The sequence below is a fragment of the Bufo bufo genome, chromosome 2 (genome assembly GCF_905171765.1).
Source record: "Bufo bufo chromosome 2, aBufBuf1.1, whole genome shotgun sequence".
NCBI lineage: Eukaryota > Metazoa > Chordata > Amphibia > Anura > Bufonidae > Bufo > Bufo bufo.
This window is the reverse complement of record NC_053390.1, coordinates 147368199-147388151: the sequence shown is the minus strand read 5'-3', so window position 1 is coordinate 147388151 and position 19953 is coordinate 147368199. Positions and strand designations below refer to the sequence as shown.

The following is a 19953-nucleotide window of genomic DNA, read 5'->3' as shown; positions in this document are numbered from 1 at the left end:
GAGCGTTCAGTCACTGCCTTTTTTTCCATAATGAGATTACAAAATGAAGTTTGGTAGAAATGTGCACTAATCCATCAGCAAGAGTCATATGGTTGGTGTGACAGTTCAGCATCGGAGGCCGGCTGTGGTTTTAATTCACATAGGAGATCTGAAAAAATCCTTTTCACCGAAAAACAGACCTCTTTATAGAAGAGTATCTACTAGGAACCATGATAACAATAGGCTAGTACCCTCAGCAGATGGCCATAAGAGGACATTTACTTTGTCAAACTGCTTGTCCCTCTTGGCTGATTGGATAAGAAGGATCGTTTAACCCATTTCATGACACTTTTCTTTAAAAAAAAAAAATGTGGGAGCCAGAAAAATGTGTTTTTAGGGCCCCACATTTTTCTAGGGCATCGAATAGATACTACAAAAGAGTATAACAGATGGTATTTTTGGATTTTCTATACTGTAAATCTCCGATAAAGACTAACATATAGAAAGGGCAAAGAGAAAAAAAACACAAACCTGATTGAAGGTTCAAGCTTATTTGTGATCTGTCTCCATTTTACAGATTGTGAATGACCTTTGATGAAGAATTACTGGCGACTTGTGTATAGCGATATAAATTTGCAAAGTAGGATCTTTCTGCTAAATCTAATAAAACCGTACAAAAAAAAAAAAAGGTAAAAAACTTTAACTACGCTGACATTGTGCCATTTATGGTTAGTATTTTAAACATCCAACGGGAATAACCAAAACTATAAAAAGACGTCCATCCAATAATGGAGGATCCTTTGAGGAAAGCCAGCCAAGTCCATCCTACATTCTTGATCTTTGGAGGAAAATGGCAGAGGAGGTGATCTTTTTTGAGCCAGTCATTATATGGGTATTACCCCACTCCAAATGTTCGACACGTAACTTTTTAGGTGCACTGGTTTTTGGGAAAACAAAGGCAACTGTTCAGAATAGCAGTATATTCACTGCAATATTTAAAAAGGCTTATTGCTCACACAAGCGGTCATAACTAGAACGGACAAGAGGTTTGTATTTAATTCACAGTTCTGAAAAGTAAGGAAAGACAGTAAAGTCAACATCCCAAATGTGTTCTTAACAGAATATGCAGCCAGCTGTAATGGGATCCGATATATATTCTATAGGTCATACACTCAAAATGGAATAATTAGAAATCAGTTTTTCAAATGCCAAAGACCCATAGGAACAATTACATTTTTGTGCAAATATCTTAAAATAATATAATTTCTGAGCAGAAGTGGCCCTATAATGAGGAAATCTGAGGCAGCTGTCTCCGGCAGCAGGGATTGGGGGGCAGCCAAATTTAGGGAATCAATTTATAAAATGAACATTTTCTTCCTGCCTTAGTATAAATGAACAGCTTCTAATAATGACTTAATAGGACAACAGCAATATAAATGTTTATAATTCTGGGTACAGGATGGGAGAGGCGCCATCTCACTTGAATCATAACCAACATTAGGTCGACCGCTATTTAAAGTAAAAGGACAATAAATAAGAAAATCACTTAAACATGGTCATCTGTAGGAGACATGCAGATCGTGCATTGCTTTTAGGTTGCAAAATACTAGCGGTTTATATGTTTTAGACCCAAAATTAAAAAGCATAACAGAACATAGGGTCTTTTTCCCAACAAATAGCCCCATTCGTCTCTACAGGCAATGTAGCTTAGTTCAATTAACTGGAGGAGTGAAAATGTGTTTGGAAAAAGTAGACTCCTTTCTACAGGAATGTAGGATTTACAGCGGTAAGGACAGGGGCCTGCGTGAGAGAAGGATCAATTGTAAAACAAAGGACAGTATTGGAATTGGAAGGGTTTTTCTGTTTTTCACATAACTTTTCCATTATACCATGTTTGAGAAGATGGCTTATAGGGCTGTTCACACTAGGAACCGCAAACAAGATGGAGGGGTTAACCACGACACCGGAAAGCTCTAGATTTGTTTTGTTCTATGGAGCGTCTAACACATACCTATGTGAACAGTGCCATACAGTTTAATCATCACTACTGACCTTTCATGTGGGCTGTTAGGACAGTAGAGAAAGCTGTTCGTACGGTTTCTTTCCAATGAGCCATTAGAAGAATTCCATGACAAACCATGGCAACCCTACTGCCATTACATGGAAACTACGTCTAACCTGCCAAGTCACACAATAGAAAACTTTCTTAGGTATCAACACAATACAGGAAAAGAGCTTAGTAAGTGTGCATTCACACATATCGTATCTCACTTGTATAGACACATAAATATCTTATAAAAAATAAAGTGCTTTCTAAAAGAAACATATAAAACATTGTACAACTGAAAAAAAAACAAAAAAAAACTAAAGAACAAAACAAGACAAAATAAAACAATACTACATCCAGCTTAAGTATAAACAAGAACACAATATGTACAATCTCATGGGCATCCCGAGACAAACATCCCTTCATATACACGGTATATACATATATGCTGTTATCCTTGCTCAATATATTATAACAATATATATTTTACAAATTTTTTTTTTTTATACACAAGAAAAACTTCTACAAAAGAGCAACAAAAACCAAGCACACAAGCCCCAAAATGACAGCAGGCAAAGCAGGGGGTTTGCCCGTATTTCCACTCGTTGGAAAGATTATCCAAAGCTCTTTTTTGGGATGCAAGGCCTTCACATCTTCCCAAGCACTGTGAGCTGCCGCCGTAAAGTTAGCATCACTGGTTGTGAGTAAGTCAAAAACACAAGAATGGAAATAGATGTGCCTCACTTGGAACTTTTCAAGACATTTGGCAATGGCACTTTCCAGTGTGTATGCTGAGCGCAAGTGTCCAGATGATGAGCTGGGTAAATTGTTACTGGTCACAGGGAGGGGTAGATGTCCACGCTCGTCAATGCGTTCACTGGTTGGGCAGCCATTCATGCACAGTTGCAAGTCTTGGCTTTCCTCATAAGCCATAGCCAGTTCCTCCGGCATTCGAATTGCTAGAGTTAGGTAGTTTCCAAGCTGTCGCACAATGACAGTTGTCCCCATGTATCTGGCATGCATTTCAACATGCTTTCCACTGACTTTCTCTATAATCCGCAAGGTTTTGGGGTCACTATTCCCACCACTGGTTGTGCCGTCCACAAACGCTGCAGGCAGATCATCCGTCACAGCCTGGTACACTTTCTGATCCGTGCAGTCTTGGTAAGATTTGAATATTATGGTTATCTAGAGCAGAAAAGACATACATAAGTTACATTTTTGTAAAATCAAAACTAGATTTTATCAAAGACAAAGTAGTGGTGACAGAAGCTGCAATCCAAGTGGTGGCAATTACATCCCTAGCTACAAACATTAAAGGGGCTGTCCAACAGGGCCAGCAAATGTTCTAAAGAAAAACATTTACTTCTTCAACCCTGCCAAACCAGATGCTTCAGCAATCACCTGCCGGTCTTTACATGCTACCAGTGATAAGAGGTGCACCAGCATGTGACCACAATCAGTGGCCTCAGTGGTCACTTATTGTACTACTGGCATCACCCGATAGAGGCCAATGGCGGACCACTGGAGCTTCTGCGCTGTATAGGTCCCCTATCCATCTACCTATCTATTCATATCCATCTAATCTATCCATCCATCCATCCATCCATCCAATCTATCCATCCATCCATCCATCCATCCAATCTATCCATCCATCCATCCATCCTATCCATCCAATCTATCCATCCACCCATCCAATCTATCCATCCATCCAATCTATCCATCCATCCATCCAATCTATCCATCCATCCATCCAATCTATCCATCCATCCAATCTATCCATCCATCCATCCAATCTATCCATCCATCCAATCTATCCATCCATCTATCCTATCCATCTATCTAATGCTACCAGTGATAATGAGGTGCACCAGCATGTGACCACAATCAGTGGCCTCAGTGGTCACTTATTGTACTACTGGCATCACCCGATAGAGGCCAATGGCGGACCACTGGAGCTTCTGCGCTGTATAGGTCCCCTATCCATCTACCTATCTATTCATATCCATCTATCTAATCCATCCATCCATCCAATCCATCCATCCATCCATCTATCCTATCCATCTATCCTATCCATCTATCCTATCCATCTATCTAATCTATCTAATGCTACCAGTGATAATGAGGTGCACCAGCATGTGACCACAATCAGTGGCCTCAGTGGTCACTTATTGCACTACTGGCATCACCCGATAGAGGCCAATGGCGGACCACTGGAGCTTCTGCGCTGTATAGGTCCCCTATCCATCTACCTATCTATTCATATCCATCTATCTAATCCATCCATCCAATCTATCCATCCATCCAATCTATCCATCCATCCATCCATCTAATCTATCCATCCATCCATCCATCCAATCTATCCATCTAATCTATCCATCCATCTAATCTATCTAATGCTACCAGTGATAATGAGGTGCACCAGCATGTGACCACAATCAGTGGCCTCAGTGGTCACTTATTGTACTACTGGCATCACCCGATAGAGGCCAATGGCGGACCACTGAAGCTTCTGCGCTGTATAGGTCCCCTATCCATCTACCTATCTATTCATATCCACCTATCTAATCTATCCATCTATCTACCCATCTAATCTATCCACCCATCTATCTAATCTATCCACCCATCGAATGCTACCAGTGATAATGAGGTGCACCAGCATGTGACCACAATCAGTGGCCTCAATAATCACTTATTGTACTACTGGCTTCACCGATAGACGCCAATGGCGGACCACTGGAGCTTCTGCGCTGTATAGGTGTGTACTGTAATTATTTTAGAATTGTGGCTCCTTATTTTTCTTAAACTCCTTTGAATCGAAGAAGAGCTACCATGAGAATTGTGTCTGTGATGAATCCCTTTATTTTAGATCTGCTCATCATAGCTCATATTCTTCTCATTGATGGTCCCACAAGATATTGCAACTCAGTAGCAAATTTCTAAGTGCATTGGTTACCTGGTTCAAGCTCTGATTGCTTTACCAGGTTTTTCATTCACTTTGCCCTTCACACTTCCCAGCATGTACAAAATAGTATGCACTTTTGGCCGCTTTCACACAAGTGTATTGAAATCCGTCCCTATTCCGGATAGTATACCAAAAGTATGGTCATCAGTATTACTTCAGTATTTCATCAGGATTTACATGCAAATTCCTTCTTTCCTGCATTCCCATAGCCTATAATGTGTACATGCGGAAATTATACGCCCATGTAAACTGCTCTATTCATTAACATTAGCAGTGGATTTCGGCACACAAAATCTGGGCCATAGACGGATTGCAAATATGCTTGTGTGAAAGAAGCCCTTGTCTCTTTATGGCAGCAGATTCTGTTAAAATGATACATTATTTTGGGAATCCTTAAAAGGTACTATAGGTAGATGAGCTCATCGTTAAAGGAGAAAAAAAAACACATTTTTGTTAAAAGGGTCCCCTATAAGGGTCCATTCAGACATCCATAGTTCAGGGTCCGATTCCGTTGCGCAATTTTGAAGGACGGGGGCGGACCCATTCATTTTAATGGGGCCGCAAAAGATGCGAACAGCACACCGTGTTCCGTTCCGCTGTCCCGCAAAAAAGATAGAACGTGTCCTATTCTTGCCCGCAATTGCAGACAATAGGCATTTCTATCACAGTGCCGGCCATGTGCAGTCCGCAAAATGCAGAACACACACAGCCAGTATCCGTGTTTTGCGGATCCACAATTTGTGGCCTGCAAAACACTTGTGGTTGTCTGAATGGACCCTAAACATGTTGACCAGCGATCCAATCATCATTGATCAGCTATGAATAGAAGGGTAATGTGGCAGCAGGAGTTCAATTTCTCTGCAGCACCACCACAGGCGAAATTAAGAATTACATGGGGATCATAAAAATCAATAAGGTATTGTGATATGAGGGGTCCTCCAAGCAAATGGGATTTGTAGCTGCTCTCTGGCTAATTCATGGAGGTACTCCAATGTCCTAATAGGGTACCTTTAAATAGATGTTTTAAATCAGACGAACAGTATAAGAGATGGTTATAAATGTGTACCTTATAAAAGCTATATACATAAATTATGTATTTGGCAAATACTAGAGATATGTGAGATAATACTCACGGAGGAAGACATTTTTCTCAGCTTCTTGTCACAAACCTCATAGAAGAACACTACTGTTTGGCCTATATGAAACACATCTGTTATGCTTCGGTGTGGGAGGGAAACACCACACCGAGCATAGGAGGGAAGGGGGGGGGGGGGGGGGGACAGGGAATCAGGCCTGAGTACTAGGGAAGGAAAATGGACACCTCCTAGTGAAAACCCTAACCAAAATCCTGACTGACTACCAGTATGAACAGACCCCAAAAGGTAGGCGAGTTCATACGCAGGAATACCTAGAGTCCTATCAAGCCCTATGGGACCCTGGTATAAATGGCAGGGACAAGATTACCTGTTGCTCCAAAAGAAAGGACAAACAGGAGTCTACTTCAGGCCTAATACAAACAATAGGGAAATGCAACACAGAACCCAAACAAAATACAAAAGGAAAAGGAAAGACTTAACTTTAAAAGGAGCAATGGAAGCACCAGGAACTCAGCCGAGATCCAACAACAATCTATCCAAAAGGTCCAAACAGAAGCTATAAACCGCACAACATTGTGGGACAAGGAACTATAAATAGAGAAGGTAAAATGACCCTAATAACCACACCTGAGGAAAGAAGGTGTGGCAAGCACCAGAAACAACACAGACGTCATTTGATCCAAACGGAAAACATGTCAGATCAAACCACGTGTTGCCAGTCTCACCGATCTCCTGCCACCTGTCGCGGGAACGTCCATGACAACATCCTTAACAGGTGTATATAGACTTGCAAACTTGGTATATTTCTAGGTAGACAGAAGCCTACGAGAATGTCTCCACACGCACTGAAGATACAAGACCTGCAACATTCTCCTCAGGTTTACTCAACACTTGGTAGAGTGAAGCAGTCTAACAGGAGCAGTCATAATGAGAGGCAAATGACAGGTCTCTCCATTTAATAAGTACCTTAGGCAAGCCACAATCATAACATTAGCGCTCTAAATTAGAGAATCAACTCTTCCTACAAAGCTGAGCAATTTGTCTGTTTGACAGCCGTGACTCATAAAAGTCTCTCAAGTGTATTCCTGTTGCTGAAATATAGGTTAGCTGACAGCAGCAGGACACACGTTCTAACAAGGCTTATACTTGAAGATAAATCAGGTAAAATGAGTTCTTCTAAATTACCTAAATTACCACATGGGGAACAATCATGCTGCTTGAATGCTCATCCAGATGCCTGGAGATGTAATAGCAAGATAGAATGTGATCTCCAATAATTTCATTGTAAGGGTGGAGATGATCTATCCATCTTATCTAATCTATCCATCTTATCTAATCTATCCATCTTATCTAATCTATCCATCTTATCTAATCTATCCATCTTATCTAATCTATCCAAAAATAAAAAGTTATAGTGGGCAGCACCGCAGTATTTTCAGTAGGAGTGGAGTGCCAAAGGCTGAAGAGGCATCCACCAACTTAATGCAATAGAAAAATAAAAAATTCCACAGCACATCCAAAGCAAGGCGTGTGTTTATTCACCAGAAAGCTATCCCTCGAATCTATCCATCCATCCATCTCTCGAATCTATCCATCCATCCATCTCTCGAATCTATCCATCCATCCATCTCTCGAATCTATCCATCCATCCATCTCTCGAATCTATCCATCCATCCATCTCTCGAATCTATCCATCCATCCATCTCTCGAATCTATCCATCCATCCATCTCTCGAATCTATCCATCCATCCATCTCTCGAATCTATCCATCCATCCATCTCTCGAATCTATCCATCCATCCATCTCTCGAATCTATCCATCCATCCATCTCTCGAATCTATCCATCCATCCATCTCTCGAATCTATCCATCCATCCATCTCTCGAATCTATCCATCCATCCATCTCTCGAATCTATCCATCCATCCATCTCTCGAATCTATCCATCCATCCATCTCTCGAATCTATCCATCCATCCATCTCTCGAATCTATCCATCCATCCATCTCTCGAATCTATCCATCCATCCATCCCTCGAATCTATCCATCCATCCATCCCTCGAATCTATCCATCCATCCATCTCTCGAATCTATCCATCCATCCATCTCTCGAATCTATCCATCCATCCATCTCTCGAATCTATCCATCCATCCATCTCTCGAATCTATCCATCCATCCATCTCTCGAATCTATCCATCCATCCATCTCTCGAATCTATCCATCCATCCATCTCTCGAATCTATCCATCCATCCATCTCTCGAATCTATCCATCCATCCATCTCTCGAATCTATCCATCCATCCATCTCTCGAATCTATCCATCCATCCATCTCTCGAATCTATCCATCCATCCATCTCTCGAATCTATCCATCCATCCATCTCTCGAATCTATCCATCCATCCATCTCTCGAATCTATCCATCCATCCATCTCTCGAATCTATCCATCCATCCATCTCTCGAATCTATCCATCCATCCATCTCTCGAATCTATCCATCCATCTCTCGAATCTATCCATCCATCTCTCGAATCTATCCATCCATCTCTCGAATCTATCCATCCATCTCTCGAATCTATCCATCCATCTCTCGAATCTATCCATCCATCTCTCGAATCTATCCATCCATCTCTCGAATCTATCCATCCATCTCTCGAATCTATCCATCCATCTCTCGAATCTATCCATCCATCTCTCGAATCTATCCATCCATCTCTCGAATCTATCCATCCATCCCTCGAATCTATCCATCTCTCGAATCTATCCATCATCACTGTACTAAAATTGACAAAGTGAAATTCTCAATGCAAAATATCATCTTATAACAGCAGAAAGGTTGCTGATTTTTCACTGGGACCAATTTTTTAGCATCACCAGCTCCTAAACAGAACAAAAATTCTTTAAAAGGCACAACCCCATCTTTGAAGGAAGCTGACCTGTCTGATAGCCGAGGGTCCCACAATTCTAACCCCCCCCCCCCCCTCACTGGGTGACCATGCAGTAGAAGGTCATGTTGAATTAGTTAGCGCAGGAGACTAGAGGGGCATCCCAGTGTACCCCCTATTATAACCATATGCCCTGATGTTGAATACCTGTATTTTCTTGACATTCTTGATAATGGCGAGTGCAAATCATTTGAACAGTTCAATAATGTTGGGTATAATTATCCTTTAATTATTACTATCCGGTAATGTGAATGTTTACATGGTGTGATCAATAAAAACATGGTAACATTTAATGCTTTGTGTGTTATCAGTTTAAGCAGACTGTGATTGTCTATTGTTGTGACTTAGATGAAGATCAGATCACATTTTATGACCAATTTGTTCAGAAATCCATATCATTCCAAAGGGTTCACATACTTTTTCTTGCAACTGTATATACAAAACCAAGCATAGCAGTAACAGATACAAATGATGTCTAAAATGGCCACCTTCAAAACCCCTTCCCCATAGACGTGTGTTACTGAAAATATTATAGAGCACAATGGTGGATATTCAGCGAGACTCCTCAGTAGCTCACCATCCATAGTACCCTCTGTGACAGTACCACCGAAATTCACTTAGAATCTGAGAAGCCAGGAAGCCAATGTGCCTAAAATAACCACCGGCACCTTGCATTTTTAAGTCATCTCTATTTAAGTTAATGGATGAACATATCCCGTCGTTTCCTCTGGGAGCCGCCTGATGGAAGCGATCAGCCAGCGTCCTGTTACACCACGGCACGCAGATTCAGATAGAGCATTGCAAACCATATTCACTAACCTCACAGCCAAGTTACTAGGGCAGACACCAGCTTCAAGACAATTGAAATTGTTCTTCAGACAAAGTCTTCTTAAACTGAACTTTTATTCCTGGAGATTAGAAAATCCTCAGGTCCCATTAATGGGGTTCTCCAAGAATGATTTAAAATGGCCACCAGCAACCTGTCCTAGAATGTGAGAAGGACTAGTTGCTCATGGGATGTATCCTTTCTGCTGCAGCTTAGAGGACAGCTGCTTCATTGGACAACCCCTTTAACCAATGAGCAATTTCCCTGTTAGTAAGTGAAATTGCTTATTGGTTATTGCAGGGCACAGATATAACCTATAAATGGGGGGCAGAAGGCGGAAATAATAATAATGAGCGCCTTCCTCTGCAGTGAAGGAAAGTGATCATTTATGAATAGGACTATGAGAGGAAATGTCGTCACTTAAGCCCCTATTACACTGCATGATTTTCTGGGCAATTATTGGGAACAAGTGCTCACTCCTGATAACTTACCTGTATAATTGTGCTCTTTTGTCAGCTGATTTGCATCTTTTATCATGAAAGGAAATGAAATTATAAGAATCTTTATAATGAAAGATGCCTGGTTATCGGCATACCCATCTCCCTGGGTAATCAATAGAACTGAATAAGGGAGGAATGACTGATCATGATCCCCATTCAGTTGGCATTGGCCTGTATAATAGGGCAAAGCAAACAAGCGCCTATTGGCATTTTTGTTTTGTGAACAGTGTGACAATGCAGCACCCAGAACAAAAAAGGATGTGCACCTTTGCCTTAAAGAGGACCTGTCATCTCTCCTGACATGCCCGTTTTAATAGCTTCATGCATTCCCCATGTAATAACTATTCTGGAGCATCTATTCTTATGGCTCTATGCTGTGCCATTCCTTTATTATTTTTACTAGAAGTTATGAATTGCTAGCAGTCTGCAGTAAGGGTACAGAGGGGAGGTAACCAGTTGGGGGTGTGTGCCTGCACAGACTCACTCTATCCAATCAGTGCTGCCATTTTCAGACTGTGCAGGTACACACCTCCAACTTGTTACCTCCCCTCTGTACCCTTACTGCAGACTGCTATCAATTCATTCATATCTTCTAGTAGAAATAATAAAGGAACAGCACAACATAGAGCCATAAGAATAGAGACTCCAGAATTGTTATTACATGGGGAATGCATGAAGCTATTAAAACAGACATGTCAGGAGCGGTGAAAGGTCCTCTTTAAAGGCTATGTCAACCTTAGTAAGCACTGTTTAGCAAAGCAACTTTGCAAATGGTCTACAAATATCCTACCATTTTGAACATGCAACCAATTCAGACCTATATGTCTTCAGATTACCCTGTGTAGTAGTAGCCTACAGATATGTATACCCTTACATCTGCCTCCTTTCCTATTGTCTGTAAGTGAGAAAAGGAGGCCACACATCTTAGACAACTGTCAGCCAAACGCTTGTTCGGACAACAGCTATCCTTCCCTTATCCTCTCAGACGTGTCCTCAAAGGGGAGAGGGGAATAAGCCAGACAACTCTGGTGCTGGCTTATTTTCTTCAAGAATAAAAGGATCAGGCATGTTCCAACATGTCTGATCCTTCATCCCACCTGGCAATTGTTGGGACACCCCATTCATGTTAGATGTTTAGTCAGCTGATCTAAAGTGTATGACCACCTTAAGAAGAGGGGGGAGAATTAGAAAGTCTGTTGTATACAGTAGATGGTTGATCGTTCTCCCGGCTAAAGAACATCTAATGTGTATGGCCAGCCTAACACATGAATGCAGGATCAGACTACGCTGAGTGTCTTTGTAGTCTGTAACCATGGAGACAAAATGGCCTTGTTTAAGAGCCGTAGCCACAAAACAATGGACAGCTGGCCAGATGAACGAATATCATACAGCAGAAATAAATTTTGATGAAGCCGTGTGCCACATTTGCACGATGACCAAGCCATTTTTACACACCCCTGGCAAAACGTCTGGCTGATGGCATATGGCTAAAAGTACTGCTGATGCCACAAAAAAAAACTAAAGTTTTGATGAAGGCGCGGAACTGCTCCGCATCTCCATGATGACAAGAGAATTTTACAAAAAGTCTGGCTGATGGCATAGAGAAGAATTATATTTGGGTGAAGAAGCCACATTTCCATGATGAGACGGTTTTGTGTGTGTAACATGGGAGTAGGCAAGTGCCATACGATAACTTAGAGGTGTTGCCTTAAATTGGCCAGGATTGGCTCTCTTTTGCTTAGACGCCGACACCCTCTTACATGACCCCTGTAAGAGTCCTTGATCATTAGACGGATGTTCAGATATTTGGCACATTTGCGCCCTCCCCAGGTCATTTATTATTAATAAACAGAATTGCTGTGTATTCAAAACCTCGATACTTACGTTAAGTTTCTTTCCCGGACGAGCTGCTGCACTCATCCATTTTTAAACAATTTGCTCCTTGGCTTCTAACCAGCTGTGAAAACAGTAACATCAAGGTACAAAGCGAAGTATATGTTTCAGGGCCCGTACTCAAAGTCAGATGCCCTAATATAGCAACTAAATTACACCAGCAAATGAGCTCTGAATTCCTACAATTCCTTTAAACCTTTTGTAAATCTGAAGGTTTTGCGCCCAGCCCAATCACACAACCGTATTTATGTTTGCCATTGGAAAATGTAGAAAGTGTGAAAAACAGGTCAACTGACGCCTGCCCATAGTAAATGTGACTGGTAATGCTCTTCTGAAGACTCTCCGCACAAGGCAGTGTTTTTGTAAGCATGCACACTGCAATGTTGTAAACCTCTCCGAATTGTCAGTTTCACACCATTGTTAGTCTTGCCTCTCTGCCGCTAAGAGACTTTTTAGGATCCTACAGGGCTGTGAAACAAAAATAAAGGAACAGAAAATGCAGGGATTGTGGGGAGCATAGTGGGAGAAAGTTTAATTTTAAACTTGGCACAAAGCATGATGGAAAAGTTTACATAAAGTTCTCGAGCCCTGATGAAAACAGGCTGCAATGTGAGAGCAGTCAAGTGAGGAGAAGTGAAACATAGGGGCAGATCTCGCTCTGCTTCCAGCGTGTGGGACCATAGAACAAGATGAAGGAGCTTCATGAGGGTCAACTCTCCGCACCCGTCCTCTCGCTTTTGCCTACTATGTGCTTTCTACAGCGGTTACCACTAGAGATGAGCGAATTATTGGAAAATTTGATTCGGCTGCTTTGCCAAATTTTACCCAAAAAAGTTTGCTTTGTGACGAAGCGCATTTCTTTGTAAGTAAGGGTGGGTGCAATGACAGGGAGTGGTGATTGCACTGCTCCCCATCATTGTATCCCTCAGATCCCACGTTGATTCATACATGATCGCGGTAGCTTAGTGGCAAAATTCCAGTGGAACTGGGCATCTTCTATTATGGGTACGGATATCTAACATTCTATTTTTGCTAGTAGTTTGGCCTGTATACGGCCTTGTCTGTATGCTCTTGCCCAAGTAGTATTGGCTGAGTGATAATGCTGCTGCTTTCATGCCCTGGAGGTACATTATTATTATTTTTATATACATAATATTTTTGGGATTTTATTAGTTACCGGACATTTATGTGCCAGCTTAGGCCAATAATATTACATATTAAATATATGGTTTTCAACTCTTCCTGTTTGACCCTGCTGCAGCCAATCGTTGGTTGCAGCAGTGACCTGCTCCCCGTCTCTCATATGGCCATGTCATGACGTAAGGAGAGCAGGTCAACGCTGCAGCCAGCGATTAGCTGTGGCTGTGTCACATCCAGGGAGCCCAGAGGAGCAGCAGGGGCCGTGGAGCGAAGTACCCAGAAGCAGCTTCCCTTTGCAGGTCTGCCCCCCCCCCCAGGTGCATAACCCCTTTAAGGGAAGTACAGCAATATCGGTCGCCACTATCATTTTTCAGAAACTGAGGACGTGATTCTGTCAGTTTGTCCTTTTAAGAGCAAAGTGATAATGTTATCCGTTTCTGAGAAGCTAATCAATATAGCCTAACATTTCTGTTACCGTTTTGCAAAAATGGCTACCGCAACAACATAGGACAATGCCAATATCTCTGACGGTAATCATAACCGCAAAACACTGTCTGCTGCTCTTACGTCTGGTTTATTCTTATATAAACCCCCATAAGGATTGTAGGCCCCTACGTCTCATCCCCCTGTGAATGACGGCATACGCAGAGCCTCTGACAACGGCGTAGACATGCTGCCCGGCCATTAAATATCAGGAAATGTCTTCTCCATCTGGCCATAATTACCATGCTGGATAAGTGATCAACAAGTTCCAAAGAACGTCTTTTTTCTGTAATTACTTACACATCACAACGGGGTTAGGAAGCCAGCTGTAAAGTAAAAGAACTGCTGTATCCCAGGATGATTAGAAAAAGATCATTTTCTTCAATTAGGATCATTAAAGCAAGACATCTGGTCATATGTTACTATTAGCATGCCATGTAATGCAATCACTCCTTCCAGAGAGATCTATCAGTGCGCAGTGCGTTTTCAAACCCGTATGTGCAAATGGCTTGTTTTTCTCGGCAGAGCCGCTGTCGGTATCTCGCGTCCATCTGGTAAATGAAATCTTTAGGGTGCTCAATTAAAACGTCTGAGTATAAGCTATAAATCCTTAACAGTGTACATGTGCCGGGGACCTGGGAACGGGATACGACTCGCCATTTAGAGCCAATATAATTTGCAAATGAGCTTCAAACTGTGTCATGTGGTTTATATAAGTCATTTGGCATGATGAGAGTTTAATTGCCATTAAAACTTGCTTTCCATTAAATGATCTGTATGGTGGGTGGGTAAATAGCATTGTTACTTACAGAGAGCTCGCATCTGGTAACAAAACGGTGTCCTTCCATAATGGGTGCGATGGATGCCAGTAAATCTACCGCGCCGCCACACACTATTCCGCCCCATAACTACACTGACCCATCCACTCGTGCTCTTTATAAGATGACCTACCACTCTCCAGCCTCTAGTACGTTTCTTCATTGCCATCTGCAGACCGTCTCCTGTGCTAAACCCAATCTGTGAAACCCCCGACCATTAGACTTTCTCCTTAAAATCCTAGTTTAAAAAGGAATGTGTCAACAGAAAATGACCAATTGTTTAAATCACGTTTTTATTTTAAACATTTTTCAAAAATTGTTGGTGACGTTTTTAATTTTCCATGTTAATATCTATAAAAATAAATATCCTAAAATTCTGCAGTGTTTGCAGTAGTCAAAAAGTCTAATAAAAGGAGCCACTTCTTGGTCTATACAGAAGTCAGCTCATTATCAGTATTAGAATATATGTATAGGCACCATTCACAATAGGTGATATCACAGCTTACCGTATTTTTCGCTTCATAAGACGCACCTTTTTCCCCAAAAGTGGGGGGAAATGGCCGTGCGTCTTATAAAGCGAATACTAGTGAGCGATTCGATTATGGAAGTGCTCACTAGTATGCTTTAGGTGCTGGGAGAGGGGAGTGAAGCGCCGCAAGCGATTGTAGTACTCACCCTCCCGGTCTTCATTCCTCCCCTGTCTTCCCGGCTGGCTCTTCATTGTCCTGACCGCTTACAGCCTCGGGACATTGCGTGCAGCGTAAGGTCATAGTGCGCGCACTATGACCTTACGCTGCACGCAGTCAGGTGACAGAGCAGCGCCGGCCGGGAAAACAATGGAACGCGACTTCTGCCGGAGGTGGAGAGGAGCCGTGGCGCAGGACAGGTAAGAGATGGTTTTTATTTTAATCTGATCTGATGTCTGATGGGGGTCTCACTATGTGTGCTGAGGTCCGATGGGGGTCTCACTATGTGTGCTGATCTGAGGCCTAATGGGGGTCTCACTATGTGGGCTGATCTGAGGCCTAATGGGGGTCTCACTATGTGGGCTGATCTGAGGCCTAATGGGGGTCTCACTATGTGGGCTGATCTGAGGCCTAATGGGGGTCTCACTATGTGGGCTGATCTGAGGCCTAATGGGGGTCTCACTATGTGGGCTGATCTGAGGCCTAATGGGGGTCTCACTATGTGGGCTGATCTGAGGCCTAATGGGGGTCTCACTATGAGAGCTGAGGTCCGATGGGGGTCTCACTATGTGTGCTGAGGTCCGATGGGGGTCTCACTATGTGTGCTGAGGTCCGATGGGGGTCTCACTATGTGTGCTGAGGTCCGATGGGGGTCTCACTATGTGGGCTGAGGTCCGATGGGGGTCTCACTATGTGGGCTGAGGTCCGATGGGGGTCTCACTATGTGGGCTGATCTGAGGCCTAATGTGGGTCTCACTATGTGGGCTGATCTGAGGCCTAATGGGGGTCTCACTATGTGGGCTGATCTGAGGCCTAATGGGGGTCTCACTATGTGGGCTGATCTGAGGCCTAATGGGGGTCTCACTATGTGGGCTGATCTGAGGCCTAATGGGGGTCTCACTATGTGGGCTGATCTGAGGCCTAATGGGGGTCTCACTATGTGGGCTGATCTGAGGCCTAATGGGGGTCTCACTATGTGGGCTGATCTGAGGCCTAATGGGGGTCTCACTATGTGGGCTGATCTGAGGCCTAATGGGGGTCTCACTATGTGGGCTGATCTGAGGCCTAATGGGGGTCTCACTATGTGGGCTGATCTGAGGCCTAATGGGGGTCTCACTATGGGCTGATCTGAGGTGTAATGGGGGTCTCACTATGGGCTGATCTGAGGTGTAATGGGGGTCTCACTATGGGCTGATCTGAGGTGTAATGGGGGTCTCACTATAGGCTGATATAAGGTCTGATTGGGTTCTAAAATGAAAGGCTGATTTGATGTCCCGATCTGACGTCCTGATATTTATGGGGGCCTGATCTGACGTCCTGATATTTATGGGGGCCTGATCTGCGGTCTGATGAAAAATATATTTCATAGACCATAGACCGCAGCAGTGGACAGGAAGAGAGCCCGGACAACCCCTTTAAGAACAGCTCAGGTAAGATAGCTGCCACCATAATCATGCTCAGGAAACAGAATAAAAAAAAATATCTATACACAGAAAAACTCAGATTACAAAAAAAGGATGCGTCAGTATCTGGTTTGAACTAGCAGAAAAAACGATGGGTCACACATTCCCTTTAAGAACACCTTAAATCCTTATATGTACAGGCAGGCGTACGCTACATAAATGACGGCAGCCACAGTCCACAGCCCAAAGACAGGCTGATATAGTTGCAGAACGTCCTGCCCTTGAAGACGACCCGCCACCTCCCCTGACGTGTTTGTTTCACTAACTACGTGTAATAACGATTCCGGAGCATCTTTTCCTATAACTCTAAGCTGTGCTGTCCCTTTACCTTTTCTACTTGAAGTTTATAAACGAACTGTCAGCAGTCAGCAATAAAGGTCCAACTGGGTGTTACCAGATGGGGGGGGTTGTCTCTACACAGTCTGATATTATCCAATCAGTACTGCCAGTGTCAGACTATACAGGGACACGATCTTTATTGCGAACGGCTAGTAATTCATTCCCAACGTCTAGAAGGAATAACAGAGGAATGGCACAAAATGGAGTAATATAAAATGATTACATGAGGAATGCCAGCATTTATCTAAAACAGACATGTCAGGAGAGGGGACAGGTGCTTTATTCCTGTAATTGCTCAGAAACTGGATATACTAATACTGATTTATTACTATCACCCTTCCCAGCACAAGGGCCTGACCCCCAGGATGGAGACAGCACCATGCAATTATTGTGTTACTTCTCCTGTTCCATTTAGATTGTAAGCTCTTATGGGCAGGACCCCTCTCCTTTTATCTTATTATTCGTTTCTACATTTTGATTACTTGTCATTTTCCTTATTTTTTTATTCCCCAGTTGTAAAGCGCTGTGAAACGTGCTGGCCCTGGTTTGGTTAAGAAAAATTCCACAACGCCGTGTACTGCCCCTTTAAACTGCCCCTTTTGGAAGCAAAGAAGCAGAGGGAATATCAAGGGGTTGTCAATTAGAATTAAAATTCCAAGGGCAGGTAGTAATGGGTCAGAAAATAATAATTAAAAAATACATAACTCGTCTTTTAAAACACAGTCCGATCCCCGGGAGTCGTTCCTGGTCATAATACCACTCTGCGGGTACGATAAATGGCTTCAGGAGCCACGTGTGGAAGATCGGCAGTCATCCTGCAAGTTCTTACCAAAAAGTCCTTGGTTTTCATGACAAAGCAGGTGGCTCTTGGCATACTGCAAGCTTGAAAAATAACTGTGTGGCATAAAATGTACTTGTCAGAGCACTTAAGGAATCACTGGAGGATGGGGGGGGGCATAAGACAGTCTCTTATAAATGTAATAAGGGCGCTGGATAAGGTCCTATACTTTATAGACCTCACAAAGTTTCATGCAAGGCATAGGGGAAAAGCAAGGGATGCAAACAGGATTTCTCAATCCCTCAGGGCGCATGCACACAACCGTATGTATTTTGCGGTCCGCAAAACACGGATCCGCTAAAAATCTGAGTGCATTCCGTATTTTGCGGAACGGAAGAGCTGGCCCCTAATAAAACAGTCCTATCAATAATAGGACATGTTCTATTTTTTGGTGGAAAGGACATACTGAAAAGGAATGCACACAGAATGCAAAACTTCAGGGTTTTTTTTGTGGACCCATTGAAATGAATGGTTCCGCATACGGTCCGCAAGAAAAACGGAAAAGACACGGAAAGAAAATATGTTCGTATGCATGAGCCCTAATGCCTCGTTCACACAGTCAGTGTTCGGTCAGTGTTTTCCATCAGTGATTTTGAGCCAAAACCAAGTGCGTCTCTAAACACAGAACAGGAGCAGATCTTTCCCTTATACCTTATGTCTGTGGAGGCTCCAATCCTGGTTCTGGCTCACAATCACGGATGGAAATCACTGACCAAAACACTGACGTGTGATGTGAATAGTATATGGCTACTGAAAGAAGGAACGTTTAAAGGGGTATTACTCCATAGGGGCTAAATGTCAGGATTAGTGGGGGTCTGACCCCCCCCCCCCCCCCCATTCATCTGCATAGGACTGCTTTAGATGCCAGAGTACAGCACTCTGCTCTCTCTGGCAGTCCCATAGTGTTCTTTGAATGGAGCGGAGGCATCCAAACTTTATTGTGCAGTACAACTACAAAAAAAAGGGGGTCAGGTGCACGGCGCTATGGCTAGAAACACAAAGAAAAACTAACAATGCAACAGCACTCTGCAAACCAAATAAAAGTACAATAATGCCATAGTTATAGAAAATATTCTGGTGCTAATGCTACGCTTATTTTGTATATTTGAGATTCTTGGCAAATACATTTTGTACAAAATTATTTGGGCCCGTCTGCCGGCGTCAAGGCGATCTCTATAAGGCTACTTTCACACTAGCGTTGTTTTAATCCGGCGTTCAATTCCGACACCGGAACTGCCCGCCGGATCCGGAAAAACGTGTCAAAACTGATTACATTTGAATCCTGATCAGGATTTTTATCACAATGAAAAAATGCATTGGAAAAAACGGATCCGCCATTTATGGACTTTAACTTTTTTTTCACATTGTTCGGGTTTAACATGCAAAAGCCGGATCCAGTTTGACTGAACACACAGCGCCAGGTCCGGCGTTAATGCAAGTCAATGGGAAAAAGACCGGATCCGGCGTTCAGTCAAAGTGTTCAGGATTTTTGGCCGGAGGTAAAAATACTGCATGCTACGTTTTTCTGAAAAGCCTGATCAGTCAAAAAGACTGAACTAAAGACATCCTGATGCATCCTGAAGGACGGACTCTCCATTCAGAATGCATTAGGATAAAACTGATCAGTTCTTTTCCGGATTTGAGCCCCTAGGACGGAACTCAGCGCCGGAAAAGAAAAACGCTAGTGTGAAAGTCCCCTAAGACGGAAACCTAACACTCAATGCTACCTGTTATGTGCCTTAATGGCCACCATAAAATTCAGGGAGTGCAGGTTCCACATGCATCTCAAATTTACAAAACAAGCGCCAGAATCTTTTCTATGGCATTATTGTACGTTATTTGTGTTATTTGAGTGCTGTTGCATTGTGTTTTTCCTTCAAGCTTTACTGTGGCTACATTCAAGAGAAGCTCATAGGGCCCGTTTTTATGATCAATGGG

At 42.8% G+C, this 19953-nt stretch overlaps 1 protein-coding gene across 1 annotated transcript in view; it reads right to left on the bottom strand.

Annotated features, from left to right (window-relative positions):
* Window positions 1-340: 340 nt before the first annotated feature.
* RGMB (repulsive guidance molecule BMP co-receptor b) overlaps window positions 341-19953 on the bottom strand; it is a 44803-nt gene continuing 25190 nt past the window's right edge. Inside the window, exon 3 of the mRNA XM_040421576.1 lies at window positions 341-3214. Within this exon, the coding sequence (XP_040277510.1) occupies window positions 2549-3214 (666 nt within the window). The 3' untranslated portion in view covers window positions 341-2548. The remainder of the gene's footprint in view (window positions 3215-19953) is intronic.